Raw genomic sequence first — 17,931 nt, forward strand, 5'->3', positions numbered from 1 at the left:
AGCCCGGCAACAATGTCACCACCAGAGGCCAGGTCTCAGTGCTATCTAACCCTATTATCACACAGAAAGATTGATACACACCCCCTCCAGAGTGGAAGCACCACAAAAAAGTGATACCCTTCCGTTGTCATTCATGTGAATTTACTAGTGTGCTCACCTCCACATCGAGCTATATTTTAAGCTTTCTGTCCCAGTTTAACTCATTACGCGGGTGCACTCAGACACTCATTAGAGTGCTGCAGCTTCTAAACCCCTCCCCATGACTGAAAATGAATAAAGACAAGTTGAAAACTCTGTTGTGTATGAACCTGGGAGCCAGCCAGGTTCAGGAGTTATCTAACGGCCTGGAGGGTGTCGGCAGCTCATTCCACAATGCAACCTTTGACATTTTTCACACCAGCTCAATAGGCGAATGAGTAGAGAACATGAAACACATCACAGGATGAACAGAAACTCGGGCCCTGCAGCAACAGTGTGCTTTCGTTTAAGGAAATAGCCCCTTCAGTCAGACCCTCCTTGCTGCTTTGTCACACAAGTGAGATGAACATTGTTAGCAGATAGTTGTCAGAGGAGGCTGCAGAAGCTGCACTGAGTGAGATGGCATCCTGACTGTGAGAACTTTGACGCGACCAGACTGCAAGTGCCGCCACCCAATAACCATATAAATGGAAGACAATGGACCTAATTGCAATCAGTGTCCTCTTTTTAGTTTTTGTCCTTAGTTTCACCCTGGCATTCAGTCGAGACCGCTGCATGCATCTCAATAAAGCCATGTTGTTGTGAGGAGACCAGAGCGACATATATGCAGCGGAGCAGCGCAAAGGCCCACACTCTCATGACACAATGCAAATACTCCCACAGAAGTCACACTTTGGTTACAGCCAGTTTCTGTTTTCCTCATTCTGCATCTGTTTGATCTTTATTCCAACACAAGAATCACAAATGCTCAGCTATAAGTCGGGATTATTACTCCTTATTGTGATACGCTCAATTTGATCTTTGATCTGTCTTGAAATATATTTAAAGGTAGATTTAAATCTTAGAAACTTAGCAAATCAGAATTTGAACCTGAAATGTTCTGGGGCAAAGCTTGTCGCTTTAAAGAATGATTCTCAAAGCTGTTCTTTGTAGGCCGTACACAGCAGAGGTGACAGACCAAAATTGAGCTACAGAGAAGAGTGAAGTGTGTGGGCGCTTCATTATGTAACTGACTTTGAAGCCGGTCTTTTGATGTCTGGGTGTTCTTCTCTCTGGATTCAGATCACTCCCTTGGATTCACGCATTTAACATAGCAGCGCGTGCGGATGTAGAACAGACGTTAAACTATTTTATATGTATGGATATTAGAAACATTTGTGGTGTACTGCTACAGGGCCTGACAGCCAATGAATGAATTTAAGACACACATCATAAGTCTCGTCTTGATATCACAGACTATTGAAATGTATATTAAGTAATGTATTCATATGCCCTGGAGGTGATAATGGCTCTCACTTCTGTTTTCTAAATAAATAAACCCTGACAGCACTCACACCTCACCCAACACCTCACCCACTAAATTCTAAATAAAGATTTAACGTGTTGCGTATCACACAATAGCAGTCACTTTTTGCCACTTTTGGATAAACGTTCGAATCACGAGAAGAGAAAAATCATCTTTTACAGAAAAAAATGTGTTTTTGTTCCCATGCTGAAACATCCTAACATCAACACCCGAAGGGGAATGCGTGTCACCTGCATTCGATGAGGATGATGGCTTATCTGAGAGATTTCTAAAGAGGGCAGCCTTCACGAGAAGAGATGTGACAGCTGTAAAGCAGCCTCATCCCCTTTTGAAGTGCCTGTTTGTATTGTTGAAGCTCACAAAGGAATTTTGTCACCTCTGTTCTTACAAGAGAACATTAGTCAAGCTGGGCTGATAACATTGGGGGGGGGGGGGGGGATATGGGGAGACTAATGCACTACAGGCATGTGTATGCGATACCAACCCTGATCACTTTTGCCTCATCAGTGCTTGTCGAAGAAGCCACATGTGTTTAGATCTGCTTTTGTAAGATGAGTTGGTAATTGAGTGCTGAGCATCTAGGTTAACAAGGGGTCCAGATCAGCGTGAGCTGGAGGCCCACACAATCACTCATTAGTCCACCTTTCACCTCTTTGCAGCTCAAAGCAGTTCAGCAGGTAGGATGAGCGTCTCCAGCTGCAGGCTCAATCTTTCTCACTGGCATTCATTTCTTTCTGGGGAATCATATTTTAAGATCTACAGCAGCATAGAAATCATTGCAGCATCATGGTTTTCAGTTATTGTCACTTTAAAGTCTGAAAGCTGTGATTTTAGTTAGTTGGTAAGTTAGTTGCTGCTTTCAGAGCATGCAAACTGTGAGAGTTGGTTCCTGCTTGTGTCGGGGTTTCAAACACGTGCCTTGAAAGTCTTTGAAATGAATGCAGACTTTCAGGATAGACTGTCATTTCTTGCAATGGTGGAAAAATAAAACCAGCTTACTTCCTGGTTCCAAGTAACACTGAGTATAATAATATCTGAATGTAAATCATGCCAAAAATGTTATTTCTGTTTCTTATTTGACTTCCTTTCCTTTTTTTGGGTGCATTTAATCATCAGTTTATCCTCCAGATAAATACTCACATTGGAGGGGTTTGAGATTTGCTCAGTGCAGTTTGAAGCAAAAATGGATAAAAGGTTCAGATTTTTCTGCATTATTGTGGACATGTCCCGGGTAAGTGAGATTGGGTATATCAATTACGAGGTGACCAGCAGGGGAGATGAGAGGGGTTATCATTAGCAGGGACTGGCGCTGGCCCCTGGTAGTTCCAGTAATTACCTCACAAAGGGTGGTGCTTGCCTTCCCACTGCTTTTCCCACACTGCACTGCAGGCTCAGAATTCCTGTCGGCCCCAGACCTGCAATCTCCTCAGTTTTAGACAGCAAATTACTGACAAGTCCCATTCTTCACAGCACTGTAATTGCTTTTTAGTGCTGTTTTTATTGAGGTAGCCACAACCCCCTTACCCTTCCCTCAATAAAGCAAAGTCAGGGAGGGGGCGAAGGGTTAATATAGATGACATTAGTCCCTAATTGGAAGGTCCCGAACCTCAGGAAAGTTTCATACAACTCATGTCTTCTTCTTCATTTGTTAAAGATCTCTTCACATTTCTTGAGTGCACATATTTGTGTGTCTGTACCAAATCTATTTTGTAGCAATTAACACAAGCTTTTTAAAATGTTTGTGACTTCCACATTGGTTACAAACTCTGTAATAACGCTTCTTTGAGTGTTTGCTCCACAGAAGTGATATTATTAAGGTTCTTCACATCTCATACAAAGCAAGAAGCTGAGCATCTTGGCTATTCTAGGACTTAAATCACTTTGTGTTGTCTTTCCCACCCCTGCGCATTACTCTCTCAATCTATTACTTTGTGGAAATCATTAGTCTCCATGTCAATACAAGCTCCAAGCAGAGAAAACATCTCATTATGGGACTTAAAGAGATCCGTAGCATTCTTGGCTCTGTCAAGCTGTTCTTCCTTTCTTCAGTATAGTTGCTTTCCTTTCACTGAGAGGACAAATTCTCAACGTTCCAATGCCGGACAACCAAACAGTTACCATTTGAAATGAGAAAAAGAGAAAGAATGGAAAATGGCTGAGGGATTAGAGGATCTAAACAGGATAAAGGGATAGGAGATTCTTGGTGTGATCCAGTTTAGTTTGAAAGATGGAGGGTCTTAACAAGGATTTGAGACTTTAGAATTCATTGTGCCATTATTTCCATCCTGTGCAGTTTCAGCTAAATTGTTTGCCATTTTTTGGCCTTTACAAGTCTCTAGTTCTTCTACCGACATCTTTACATCTTAACATCTTAACATCTTTACAAATGCAAGTGTACACACAATATTTAACATTACTTGGTAGAATGTGTTGTTTTTGTCTTGTGCATTTTATAATAACATGCATTTGAGGGGAAAAACATGTCTAATGTCATTATCCACTCAACTTGCAACCCTCTCAGATGTTGATACGGCCAAAAATTGTGCAATAGCCATCAAATATAATCATGAAGACATGATTATATAGACTGTACATGCCAAAACATGACCAGCTTTTATCCTATTTTCTGTAAATCAAACATGAATGCATCTTGGTTTGGCAGGGCAGTAAAGTGCCCTAGGGCAACAACCTCCAATTGACTCGGGCAGCAACCTGCGCCCTCGTGTGACCATCTCCCTGTCAGTCTGAGCATGCTGACACCCCTGACCCTGTCAAGAGTGTCAAATTGCTTGTCAGCGCCCTTCAGTAAAGCACAATGACAAGCCCTCTAATGTATTACCACACGAGTGCCAGCCAGAAATGAGAGGCTGTACCTCTACCTGCAGCCTCAAGGCAGACAGGTGCGCCATCAAGCAGCACACACACCAAGCATACACACACGAGGAAGCCCTTTCTATCAACAAAAAAAGGTGACCAGACAAATGGTACGCTGGTAAGAGTCTCGATGCATGAGGAAGCATCAGTTGTCAAAAATATTAATTATGTTCCGCATGATTTCATTAATTGTAACGCCCATGCTTGAAGACTGTGTTAGAAATGCATCCAAGATCATTACTCATGCAGTTAAAGATGCTCTTTGGGGGGGCTTACAAAACTCTTGTCAGTAGCAATCAAAACATGCTGCCTGGACCACCTTGGTAGCATGTTAGGCCAAAGGGCCACTCATAATCAACTTGTCAAAGTCACAGATAGCTGAATGTCGGAGAACTGCAAATAATACCAGATCAACATGACAAGTAAAAAAAAAATAAAAAATTAATTTCCAAATTTGGAAACTGCCTCGGTTCTGATGCCACAGATTTTGGTTGTTGCTGGTTGTCCTTCAGGCCCTGCTAGAACATGCTGTGCATTCCAACCAATTATCTACCCTGAGGTGCAACAGGTTCACACTCTAATCTTTGATGCCTCCTCACATGGGATATAGCTGGATTTAAACAGGGAACAAGGGTGGGACAACCCTTAAAAACTTGTATACATAGCAAACATGAATCAACTTCAAACCAACCCACTGAGGGAAACAAAAAAGTATTTCAAAGAAATACTTTTATCCTCACTATTGTTTCATCTTGCAATGGCTCGTCATAGCCCATGTGGATGCTTAAGGTGAGTTTCAAAGAGAGCAGAAGAGGCAGCTTCAGATATTACATCCATCAAACTGCCCTTTGGCTTCACTGAAGGTGATGAAATGTCTGGTTCGAGGTAGGTCATCAGAAGGCGCTTAGAATTCGAAAAATGGACCATGGTAACCTCACATCTGACCAAGTCATCCTTAACCAGGAAATCCAGTTCCCTGGCATGGACGTTGTGTTCTATGTGTACTCTTACACCTTGCCAGTATACCCACATACTCGAGCCAGCAATTTCCATTCTTATTACATCACCCTTACCACGCCAGAGGATTCATGTCCTTTCCGAGGAAGTGCGTCTTTAAAGAGCTTGTCTCAGCCATCTGTCACGGATGTCACCATCTCCCATCAACACCACTGGCTCCCACATATCCTGCACTAGTGGTAACTGAATGAATGAAAGGGTCACACTGGAAGTAAAACTAAAAGAATATTTTAAAAATAAAAGACCAAACTACAAATACTTTCTGACATCAAGAAGGAAGAATTCTGCACTGGGCAAGTCGTTTTATGGGAAAAAGATTTGATGTTTCCAAACCTGAGCTTTGATGCATTTCAGTCAAGCCACCTCATTACCTTTGTTTCCAGAAACTGTGCCGTGAAATACTCAAACAACCTTAAAGTAGTATTGACTCAATATTGAATCGAACATTTACGTACATGCCCGGGGCGGAGTGCAAAATTTTATGTAAATCCCCTTAACGACCTTTTCAGGCCGCCGACAATCGCCATACAAAGGTGACTGGCAGGCGACACTGGTGCACATTTATCCTTTTGCCCCGGCCTGTCTCTCTCTGTGGCGCCCCCTACTGTGATAGGCGTGGGGTAAGGTGCCCAGTCGTACTTGCTGCCAATGGAAGAGGCCAGCATGGACCCTCTCATGGCAACGATGCAGGTCGTTGTAATAATGTTCGGTTTGTTTCCTGCTTCACACCCCCGTAATCCAGTACATGAGACGCAGAGGGAGGTATCCCATGCCTGTCCATCCGAGTTCCAACACTGCTTAGCCAAACCAACTCCTTTGTACGACTCACACAGCAGTCTATTGGTTGCCTCCGAGCCATTTCATAATGTGCGACTATTATCACAATTATTAAGATTAATGGAACCCCACAACACAAAACCCCAAGTCCAAAATAAGTTAGTTAACGCAATGCGAAGGCTCGTGAGATTACAAATAAAACATCTCTTGTGCATAGAAATGTATGCATGCTCACACCCATTCTTTTTTTCTGCCTGTTTCATACACACATACACACACACACACACTAGATCAGTGTTCCCAAGCCCCTTACTGAGCGTTTTTATCCTTGCTAGGCCTCGTCTCAGAGGGGAGTCAGGCCCCTACTGAGATTTTTACCCACTTCCTTGTGCAAAGCCTGTTTTGCCCCTTGGCAGCCATCTTCCATTCACTAACAGCAGACGAGCTCTGCTTTCTGTCTCATCAGCTTAAAATTACTTTGATTTGGAAATGACTGACTCAGGCGGAGATGGCCATAATGCTTCATAGGTGAAGACGTAGTCCATATTCCCATCACAGAAGTAAACATGAAGCATATTATCCTTCCAGACAGAGGCCATTTCTTGGAGTCCTACTGTATCTATCCCGTCTGAAGCCGTGGCCCCCCAGGAGGGCATAAGTCTTCTAGGGACACATTTAACATGAATAAAGAGGGGATTTTTGGGGGGCTATTTAAAAAAGAAGAAAAAAGAGTGCACATGTGTGTATGTGTGTGCGCAAGTTTGTGCATGTGTTGGAGAAAGCTGTTAAGCGTGATGATGCCATGAAAATTTGTTTGCGTTTGCGTGTTTGTGTGTGTGCTTTCGGGGAGGGGGTGTAACATATAAACCCCCTACTGTCCTATTTCTAGTCGTCTGTCCGCACATCACAGCTGTCAGTATCCAGTGAGATATGAAGACGAAAAGGAATACAGAGAAGAGCCCTTCAGTTGGATATTACCGCTGGCTTTCCCCGGGGAGTATGTTGGATTTAGCGTTTGCCTCTGGGATCTTTACTGTACTTTCGACTCCCTACATGGTACGTTGTAAATGCATATTATGATCAATCCAATAAATTCTGCTGCTTTTACTTAATATCCTCATTCAATAAAAGATAACACTGTATTATTATGATCCTTAAGTTTACAGATTATCTAGCTTTATTTCTGCCTATTTGTCTGCAGATGTTCACAGACAATATTGTTTTCAGCCCAAAGCTATAATTTTCCAGCGAAAGGGATTATCTCCAATTCCAGATATATGACTTGGCTAAATCCTGTGGGACAATATCTAGTTATAAAATATGAATTTGACAAGTTGCATTGTAACTTTTTGTGCTAATCTCAGTTGTCACATCTCAACAGCAGCACCTGCGCTGTGGTTGTATGTAAAAAGTAAAACTGGGACTTGATTTTGTTTTGGGTTTTTCTTTAGTTCTGTGGAGTACATTTGAAATAAAGAAAGCTTTAATGCTACTTTTTTTTTACTTCCACTCCAAACTTCTAGCAAACTTTTTGTGGGATGAGATGTGACATTTTTATAGTGAAAAAGTAGAGAATATTTGACAGATGAAGCTGACAAACTCACTGCACGAATAAAGCCTTATTCTCTACTCTCTTTTCTTTTTTCGCTCTCTGTTTTTCTTTGATTTAGGTATTGTGGTTTATCTTGGTCCAGATGGGACCAGTAAACGTAAATGGAAAGCCATTCAGATGGCTGCTTAATAATACAATTATATAATACAATAATACAATATTTTTCGTTCTCTTTCTTGTTTCTTTTTCATATCTTATTCTGTTGTTTGCCTTCTAAGTCATCCGGGTACAACAGTTCGCAACAAGTCTGCCTCAAAGTAAACATATCAAAAAGTAGTAAAAGTTCTGTTGCCGGAATTTAAGGAGGCAGTTGCTCAGATTATGGACAGATCTGCACAAATTATCTTCAGTGAAGGTTTTAATGTTGAGACTTTTGTGGATGTGTGAAGATTGTGGAGATTTAGCGATGGGTCACCATGAGGAAACTACTGTTGCAATTAATCACCTCCAGCCAGTGTTCATTTTCAGGGTGATTTATACAATAGTACAAGAAATCATAGAAATATAAGTCAGGATATGATAAAGGACAAGTATTTAGGTATGGATATTTCTCACTATCTGAGAAAAAAAAAACTTTGATGCACAACATGAAACTCTTTGAAATGAAATTCTTTATTCGTGCAAAGTTTTAAATAAAATGTTTCTTTTCCACAAGTGAAACCCATCAGCGGTGATGTCTGGAAGTGTAAAATTTTAAAGTGAATCTCTAAATCATCCTGATGATTTATCCTGAACAATTATTTAGCAGCAAAGTAAAGTAGTGCAAAAACACTGAGTCATTGTTTTGTTGCTGTGGAAAATGCAGAGAATAAAAATATACCGTACAGTGCAGACGTCTTGAGTCACCTTTCATTTCTTTATATTTTGATATGAAAACACGAGATAGGTGCAGCGAATCTTGGAAACACCTGCAAACACGCAAAGTGAAAGTCGATATTTAGTGTGACCCCCTTTATTCTTCAACACAACATGAACTCTCTTGTCCAAGCTTTCTTGTGATTTTTTTTATATAAAAGAAATCTCCAGGCTTTTGAAGGACATTCAAAGCTCTTCTTTGGATGCTGGCTGCCTTTTGTTCTGTCCTCTGTCAAGATGATCCCACACTGATTAAATAACGTTGAAGTCCAGGCACTGGGGAGGCCAATCCATGACTGATAGTGTTCCACTGTGTGTTTTTCTATCCAGCTGTGCTTTTACTGCACTGGCAGTGTGTTTGGGATCATTGTCATCCTGAAAAATGAAGACGTTGCCAATCTTATACTTTCCACATGGTATTTCATGCTGGATCAAAATCTGATAGTATTTTCCAGCATTAGTAATTCCTTCAAAGGATCCCCATTACCACTGGGTAAAATGCAGCCCCAAACCATAACAGAGCCTCCACCGTGTTTTCAGATGAATGTAGACACTCACTGTTGTACTCTCTGCTGACCTTCTCAATATTGACAAGCATTTGATTATGTATGCAGGCATTTGAAATCTGGATTCTTCGCCCCATAAGACCTGTTGCCAATTGTTTTTAGTCCAGTTAGTGTGTAATTTGCAATACCTCAGCCTTTTATTCCTTATCTTATTTCTTGACAGCCAACTTTCAGCTGAGATCGTTCCTGCTGAGGCTTCAGTAAACTGCAGATGGATGAACTAAAGTGCCAGATGCATCTCTCAGGTCATGTGTCAGGACTTTTTTTTCTCCTGTTCCTTCCTTTTCCTGACTTGCATACACTTTTCATCTTCTATAGAGAGCGTTTTGGGTCTGCTATCCCTTATTTTACTCTCGACTTGTCCACTTTCCTCCTTTAAGGCCACACTGCACACCACGCCAAGTTTTTTGGATAATAACTCTTGGAGAATCACTTGGTTGGTGAAGAAACTCTGTTTTATGCATGTCAGTCTCCATTATTTTTTTTCAGAGACTCATCTAAGGAAATGGGAAGCAATAATTTGTTTTTGTGACAGGCTGCTAGTAGCTAAACGACGAAAGATGCCATTTAAAAGTTAAATTCTCTGGTAGGTGTAGATACTGCTTGATCGCTTGAGTTAGGTGTCTTTTGTATGCCTGAATGAATCATAGGTTAGTGTTAAGTGGTTCAATAAACAAAGGGGAAAAAACTGTTCATCTGAAAATGGTGAAGTACAAGGGCTGGATAAAAAAAAGGAGTGAAAAAGCAGCCCATGTCCAAAGAAAAAGTTTGAAAGTCCTTTGGAAAGATTAACGAACTATTTCTCAAGCCCACTATTACTTTTTACCAAAAGAAACTGCAGTAGATTTCAGTAAGGGCTCTGTATAATAACAGTGCAATGCTGGCAACGCTAGCTGACAGTATTTGATTGTATTTTAACGAGAAAATTTGCAACAGTTTAAGCTTGTCTTGGGATTACAAAAAGGAGCTCTCTGTTATGGCATTAGATATCAATATTTTAATTGCACTCACTTCAGATGTTCATAATGACAGTACAGTGGGGAGAATGAAATGCTTTGTTATGCTTTCTAATCTTGTTAGTACTACACAAACGTGGACAAACCTCTAATTTACTCTACTAACTACAGGTAATAACAGACTGTACAGTGTTCATTCTTCGACAGAAAGACACATCCACAATGTGAGCACAGATGTTGTGGATACAAATGAGCATAGCAACTGTTATGATGTACACCACGTATTCTTTTGCCTTTAAAATGTTCTAAAAGTAAGAATGCCCGTTTACTCATCAGATTTATATCATTCATTTTCCTGCTTTTTTCCACGCCTTGTGTTATGAATTGAATTGGTCTTTTTCATTTTAGAAAAGCACAGATTACATCATCTTTACATATCTAAGAAAAGCGTGTCATTCAAAGCATGACAGTCATGCAAACTGGCACATGTCAGGATTTGTTTTTGAAAAACAGAAACTCTTGGCCTTTTTTTGTCACTTAGCAGCGTGTTTGCTTTGACAGAAACAGTTTGCAGTATACACTCTGCCAATATGCTCCCCCTCCCTGACTGTCTCAACAAAGTTCTCTGTGTGCTCTCTATCTCTAAAAGCAAACAAACAGAAACATAGTGGGGTCTTTGCTTCTTTCTAATAACTATATATAATAAAATGTATTTATTTTTCGTTTGTTTTGGATGGCAGCGTTGATTTTAAATGTCCGACAGCTTTCCGAAAAATGTAGGCCAAACTAAAAAGACAGTAACACTTTGCAGAAACTTTTAACTGCTGCTATGAAACACCTTCCACACCTTTAAAGAAGGACAACTGTTGCTTTGAAAATATGCTGAAAGCGATCTCTATGGCATTCTGCGGGGCAAAACCACAAATTACGGTGGCAGAGTGAATGGCATTATGAGACTTCAGTGTGTGGTCCTTCACTAGTCTCCCCTCCTGCTGTTCTCTCCTGGCCTTCTCCCCTCCTGCTGCCCCCTCTGCTGGGGTTAGCAGGCATAGTTGACCCTGGTTAAAATTCAACTGTCCCGGTAATAATATGGTTAGTTTTTCCCTTATTGGCTTGGTCATGGAACAAAAGGAAGTGGAAACTGCAAAATTAAAAAGGAAAGAAAAGAAAAGAAAAGAAAAGAAAAGAAAAGAAAAGAAAAGAAAAGAAAAGAAAAGAAAAGAAAAGAAAAGAAAAAGAAACTCAAATGAATCTGAATCAAAAAATTATGATAGACTATAGAAAATGATGCATGCTGCGGCAAGCTTTGGGTATAAACGCACATGTTTAAAATAATTAAAAAGGAAAAGTGAAGCAAAATTGCTCAGGCCTTAAATATAATTATGTGTGTCCTGGGTTTATACTGTGAGTACTCTGGATGCATTTACAGTTTTTAAATCCAGCAGTGAATCATTTACTTACATCGGGAGATAGTGGTTTTATCGTTAATCCTAAATTGCACCTCTTCTTTCTTACATCTTTACCTTGGTTTTTGTCCTCTTCAATTACAGTGTGTGGCATCCACTGGAAGCAATAGCAATAATAATAGTAATAATAGTAATAATAATGATAATTGGTATACAGACTGTTGGCAGTCGCTTTTAACCAAGTTCCATGTCTGAGCCTCCAGCAATCCACCCCCAGCATGAGTCAACTTTGGTGTGTGTGATTAATTTATCAGTATACCCCCCTTAAGGATAAACTAGTCACCATAATTAACTGCTGAATAAAGTGAAGCTCGTGGCTGCCACCATATTTTCAACAGAAAATCGTTTCCTGAGGTCATATCTAAACTGGGACGGTGGGTTGGCTTCAGATAGTCTTCATCAGACTTCTTTTTGCAGTCAGAAGAGCTGCCCACTGCTGGCCATCAGAGGTAACACAGGTCTAAGGCACTTTTGCATTGGCTTTGTTTTTCAGATGTGGAACCGAAGTCTATTAAAAATAGATACAGCCAGTGATTTTCAAAATATTTTTTTCTTTACTGATAATTAATTTACCACTGGAATGCACTACGAGTCAAAATTACTTGTTTTAATCAGTGCTTACAGTATAGACTGTATATAGAAGCTAGATGTAGGCACTGTGATGTCTGTTTTGAAGTTTCCAGTTGAGCATCTTGTCCAGCGCTGACATGGATTTTAAAAACTTTCCCAATATTCACAAGTGAAAAGGTGGATCAGATTTTCTCGTTTAATCTTAACTTAAAAGATGGAAACTTCAAAATGAATTACCGGTATATATAACTTGCTCATAGAAGTAGGAAAGTCCAGTGGTCAGGTCTCTGCAGGACAAATTAGCTGTATTAATGGTGGCCATCGCAACAGATTCTGCCAAAGAGAAGCTGAAATGAGCTCATAAGACAGGGCTCTGACTTTTTTCCTTTCATATCTTATCAGTCAAGAAGAATATTATAAAGCTGAATGATTAACCACAAGTAACTTGTGGACTCAGATACATGAAGTGTTTCAGGTTTTGATTAGTGCGGTTGGAAAGGAGGTGAACCTCGAGCAACTAATAAGCTACTCCTGGGAACTTTAGCAGTTAGTGGGTCTTCAGCAGGGATAGGAATTTTAAAAAAAATTATGCCACTTGGGAACCGCTTCCAAGTTTTTCAAAGCATTGGAACTGTGTCTGAACTTATCAATTCTTTTATCAATCCCTGTAGCTGCTGGCAATGCACATTAATTTCAGATCAGCAATGTCATACATGCGTGTCTAGTGTTGCCATAAAAAAAGAGTCATTGCAGGGAAGACGAATGATTACAAAGCATTGCTTCATGAAGACAGATGATAGCCGTGTTAGTTGTAATGTCTGTAACATAATTATTTCAAGCGGGGTGGAAACACCAGCAACATACGCAACATGGGATTCACTTCAAGGAGTGTCATGTATTTGATGTGCACCACAAGTGCTATCGCTACAGTTTCCCAACCGAGCAGCTCATCAATGCAGATGTGTAACAAAAATTTTATTTAACTAAGAAAGCCTGAAAGAAAATGAATGCCATACTAGTCTGCCTTTATTTACTCGATTTTAGATGTTAACTGAGAGATTGATGTTACATCTAGAAATAGGCAGTAGTCTGTTTGGGATTTAAAATAAATTTTAAAAAAATCAGTTTTGATGACACTGAAAATCTGTTTATGTATAAAGGTGGATCAAGGATCAATAAGGGCTGGGCTGGTAAGCAGATGCAATGATTGCACTGGTATAAAAAAAACTTTATAAATTCCTATTCCTAGTTTTCAGGGAAATTTAAGATTCAATTTCAGTAGTAAATTAAAGTCAACAGGTCATAGACACAGCATGCTTATCGTGCATTTGTACTTGCCAGTACAAGGTAAAGCTATTTTTACTCTAAATAGTGCCATAACTAAAAAAAAAAAAAAAAAAAAACTAAACTAAAAAAAAAACTAACTAAAAGTGGAGGCTGTCATGTGTGCGTGTGTTTCTCCCCGCAACCACAGGGGGAGACACTTCTCCCGGCACGGTGAACGCAGGAGTTTTGCAGGAACCTCTGACGTGTCAGACTGTCGCCATTTTCCTAAGGAAGGAAACGCCTTGAGGGAACAAAACATTTCAACTGAGTAAGTGCAAGAGAGACTTTTTGTTAAAGAAAAAAGAAAAGGTAGCTTTTACAATATCTGAAGGTAAATGTACAAAACCCCATGTGTTGTCAAGCAAAATCGGCTTTAGTGTGTGCGATTCCGATCACCATAGTCAGAAAAATCTGACTTGCACCTTGTTAGCGGAATTATCTGAATCGACGAGTCTGTCCTTTCTTTCTGTGTGCGTGGGAGGTTTTTTTGTACTCTCTCGCACATGATTTCATATTCAGTGTAACTGGGAAACACATAAATAGAAATGCAATTGTTGTTTTTATTTCTCAAGTTGGTACTCTTAAAATCTGAGCGGGTCGGACGACTATTAGCGTTGCACCGTAACAAGCTAGCATCACCGTTTGTTTACCTGCTCTGAAAGTTTTTGCTCCGAGCTAAATATTGAAAATGCTCCAGTTAGCCGCGTAAAATATTCGGTTCCAAACTGCATAAACTGAAAAGACAAATACTGGTACAGGGTGACAGCTAGCGAGTTTCCTTATAATTTCATTTAGTAGCTTTCAGGAGTCACGGAGCGTTTAACGTCCCTTTTATCGAGGTTGGTGCTACCACGAGTTTCTGCCTTTAAGTAGAATTCAGAAGCTCATATATTGCATATAGTATACATCACACTGATTAATGCGAGTGCGATAACAGAAAACTGCTTACAGATAATTGTGTTTAGCACAACAGTAGCATCATACTGATTTCTGAGGATATTTAAAAATGTCCTAAAAGTGTCTAACAGCCTTTACAGTTGCACTCCCATGCTGCCCACGTGACTCAATAACAGCAAAATTTCAAACATTCACCTTTAATATTTTGACACAAGCAAATGTAGCTGTCTGTAAGATGATTTGATCACGCCGTAAGACCCATCTCACTGATTAGATGAGGCTAACAAAACTTTAGTCATGGACATAGACTTTATTTAATCCCACACAGAGGAAATTCACTTGTTACAATAGTATAAGGGACAGGAAGAAAAAGCAAGTTAGAGATTTATATTAGAAAAATAAAAATTGAAAATAAAATAGTGTACAAAAAATACCAAATTGCTATATGCAGAAAAATGCACCACTGTTTTTTTTATATGTACATTAAGTGCAGTGGGAGTAATAATAATAGTAATACATATGTATTTTTTAAAACTGTATTTAAGTTGCACACAATATTTTTTGTTTAATGTATGGCGATATTGAAGTTTGTTCTAGCCTGGATGGTGTGATCAACACATACTCAGACCTTCAGTTTACTGTCACAGCAATCAGAGGCAGTGTGTCCGTCATTTGGGAGGTTGGAACACGGTTTGGTGTTTTCTTATGTTTACCAGCAGCACGTCTCTGTATTGGAGCTGAACAACTCCTCTCTTTCTTCACAGGTTTTCTTTTTGTTTTTTTGACCTTTTTGGGTTCCTGTCACCAGCCGCCATGGGGAATATGTTTGCAGGACTGTTTAAAATGTTCGGGAAGAAGGAGATGAGGATACTCATGGTGGGTCTGGATGCTGCTGGAAAGACAACGATTTTGTACAAGCTTAAACTCGGAGAGATTGTGACTACCATCCCTACAATAGGTAATACAAAAACTGTTTTACATGACACAGGAAGGAAGCCTAAAGACTCGGTTTGTTTTTAATGTGAATATTTGTTTCATATCTACAGGTTTTAATGTGGAAACGGTAGAATACAAGAACATCAGTTTCACTGTATGGGATGTCGGCGGTCAAGACAAAATTCGACCGCTGTGGCGTCATTACTTTCAAAACACTCAGGGTAGGTTTTTTCCTCATCGCCTGATATTTGATGGCTCATGTTAGGACTGCTATTTGAACATGTCTTCTGGTTTGTATTTAGAAGATTTACACCCATTTATTTGATTGCACTTGCTCCAGGTCTTATCTTTGTCGTGGACAGCAATGATAGAGAGCGATGTGGAGAAGCTCGTGAAGAGCTCCTGAGAATGTTGGCAGAGGATGAGCTGCGTGACGCCGTGCTGCTAGTGTTTGCCAACAAACAAGTAAGTCATCAAGTCTTTTATATAAGCAGGTGTACATCATAAACACTTTTCACCTTTCCTTTGTCTAATGATTTCTCACCTTCTTTTTTTTATAGGACCTCCCAAATGCTATGAATGCAGCAGAACTCACAGACAAGCTCAATCTTCATTCCCTGCGCAACCGACAGTGGTACATCCAGGCGACCTGTGCCACCACCGGAGATGGCCTCTATGAAGGGCTGGACTGGTTGTCTAATCAACTCAAGAACCATTAATGATTACGGCATTTTAAAATCCAATCTCCTCCACCCCAATCTCTGACCTTGCTCTTTACTTTTAAGATCTTGCTAAACTGAGTTATGTTGTACTGGAAGCTGTTATTACCACAAACATGCAGGCCAGTGGTGGGGGTGGGCTATTCTTGTAAAGCAGCTTTATTTTTATTTTTTTCACATTTTATGTAAGTGTAAATAAAGTTGGTAATGGGGCAGCTTGTTGCACGCTTTAAAATCCTACTGTGGTGATTTGTCTTTCTGGCTGTTGGGCAGCCATGTTTGCATTGAATAGAAAAACAAAGGCAGGGACTTTACCAGCAGATAAAGGTTACACGTACTGTAAGGACTGATTTTAATTTTTTATTAGAAACAATAAAGAATCATACACTGATTATGCACTACTTGCAACTACTACTGGTAATTTTTATCAGTAACTAGAAGTACCAGCGCCTCAAAATAAGTATAAACACTGGCATTGACTATATGTACTGACATTGCCCCCCCACCTCCGTCACGCACAATCTGTGAACACCTACCAGCCTTTGTTGTTTTAAACTAAGAAATGTTGCATTGACCTCACATCTACCTGCTTTGGGGTAACAGGGAGGAGCCAGCCTCTTGAGCCTGCATTGAATTCTTGTATTTTAGAGTCTCAGGTTGAATATGTGCTGCCTTTGCAATGTACTTGTTAGCAAAACTGCATGATGTAGTCTGTTTGTCTTTAAGGGCATGCATTATTATCTACTGGGTGTTTACATCATACAGCTGCAAAGGAACTCTTAGCCCACTAATTACTATAGCCATACACTGTTAATTTGTTGTAAGGAGTGGCTTAGCATCCTCACTAAGGGCTCTATTAACGTTTGCCTTTTATTGAACTCAAACCTGGGAATTTGCATTGTGCAGCTATGACATTAGTGCCAATGTTTTCCTTTGCAGCACGTTGGGTTTTCTTTCGTAAACTGGCCGTCCATAAATGCCTTTTTTTTTTTTTTTTAATATGAGACACATCACTTCCCCCCCTCCCCCCAAAACTTATTTGTAAAGGGTGTGGCTGTTTTAACTGATTGCATCGTTTGATTTTTAGCTGCCTAAAATGTAATGTTATTCTCTTCTGGTTGTCTGTGTTCTTATGTAAAGCTTGATACTGCAATTGATTTTCATTTTGTTTCACACCATGTAATAAAATCTAAGTTTATGCTGCTTTTTGTAGGCTGTCCCTTGACATCAACTATTACAGAATTAAATGAAGTTTTAGACTATTTAGACAAAAGGATTAGGCATCACCTTGGCATTTTTCTGCTCAGCGAATCAATCTAAAACAGAATATGAGAACACGTATGTGCAGCAATTAATTGGCAATTGATTTTAGTTGCAGCATTAATAGAATTACTATTACAAAGGCCCCAAACTTGTGTCTGTGACTTCTTAAGGCTATCACCCCTTGACCTAGGAAGAAATATGTTGCCCCAAGGTGATGAAACCACCCAGTGCATAGGTTAAAGCAGTTATGTGAAGAGCACACCCTGTTTCACATTGTGTAAGGGTGGCAATCTAGGACCACATTCTTGCAGGTTGATTAGGCTGCTACGGTTAATGCAGCCAAGCCTGTAAAACATGGCAGGAGAGTATGGTAGCGGTGGAAGAGGAGGTAGTTTGAGTCTTGGGTCCCTCATAGGGTGGCTTTGTCTAGCCTTCTCTCCTGCTGCTTCATCAGCTTGGTTTGTGTGTGGCGGTCTAACGGTACTCGGCCATATAAAAAAAAAAAAAAAAGGGCCAGCCTAGTTTTTTGCACTCTTCTTTATGAATGCCTTGCTCTTTTTTTAGTGTACCCCCCCAGGTGCCAGTCCACAGAA

At 40.1% G+C, this 17,931-nt stretch overlaps 1 protein-coding gene and 1 long non-coding RNA gene across 6 annotated transcripts; both read left to right on the forward strand.

The window, feature by feature from the left end:
- Positions 1-7,084: 7,084 nt before the first annotated feature.
- LOC145421918 (uncharacterized) lies at positions 7,085-9,689 on the forward strand. The gene is made up of 2 exons (XR_013903293.1): positions 7,085-7,228; positions 9,369-9,689. It is a non-coding gene; the product is annotated as an uncharacterized LOC145421918 (long non-coding RNA).
- Positions 9,690-13,624: 3,935 nt separating this feature from the next.
- Positions 13,625-17,278, forward strand: arf1 (ADP-ribosylation factor 1). Of its 5 annotated transcripts, none has more exons than XM_026148961.2 (5): positions 13,625-13,791; positions 15,185-15,378; positions 15,467-15,577; positions 15,697-15,821; positions 15,917-17,278. In XM_026148961.2, exons 1-5 carry the CDS (start codon positions 13,640-13,642, stop codon positions 16,073-16,075), a joined length of 741 nt encoding a protein of 246 aa, XP_026004746.2. In that variant the 5' UTR covers positions 13,625-13,639; the 3' UTR covers positions 16,076-17,278. The 5 variants fall into 5 exon arrangements, with proteins under 5 accessions (XP_026004746.2, XP_080149026.1, XP_026004748.1 ...); XM_080292900.1 differs by having other exon boundaries at positions 13,761-13,832; XM_026148963.2 differs by having other exon boundaries at positions 13,766-13,854.
- Positions 17,279-17,931: the final 653 nt, after the last annotated feature.

The sequence above is a fragment of the Astatotilapia calliptera genome, chromosome 18 (genome assembly GCF_964374335.1).
Source record: "Astatotilapia calliptera chromosome 18, fAstCal68.1, whole genome shotgun sequence".
Lineage (NCBI taxonomy): Eukaryota > Metazoa > Chordata > Actinopteri > Cichliformes > Cichlidae > Astatotilapia > Astatotilapia calliptera.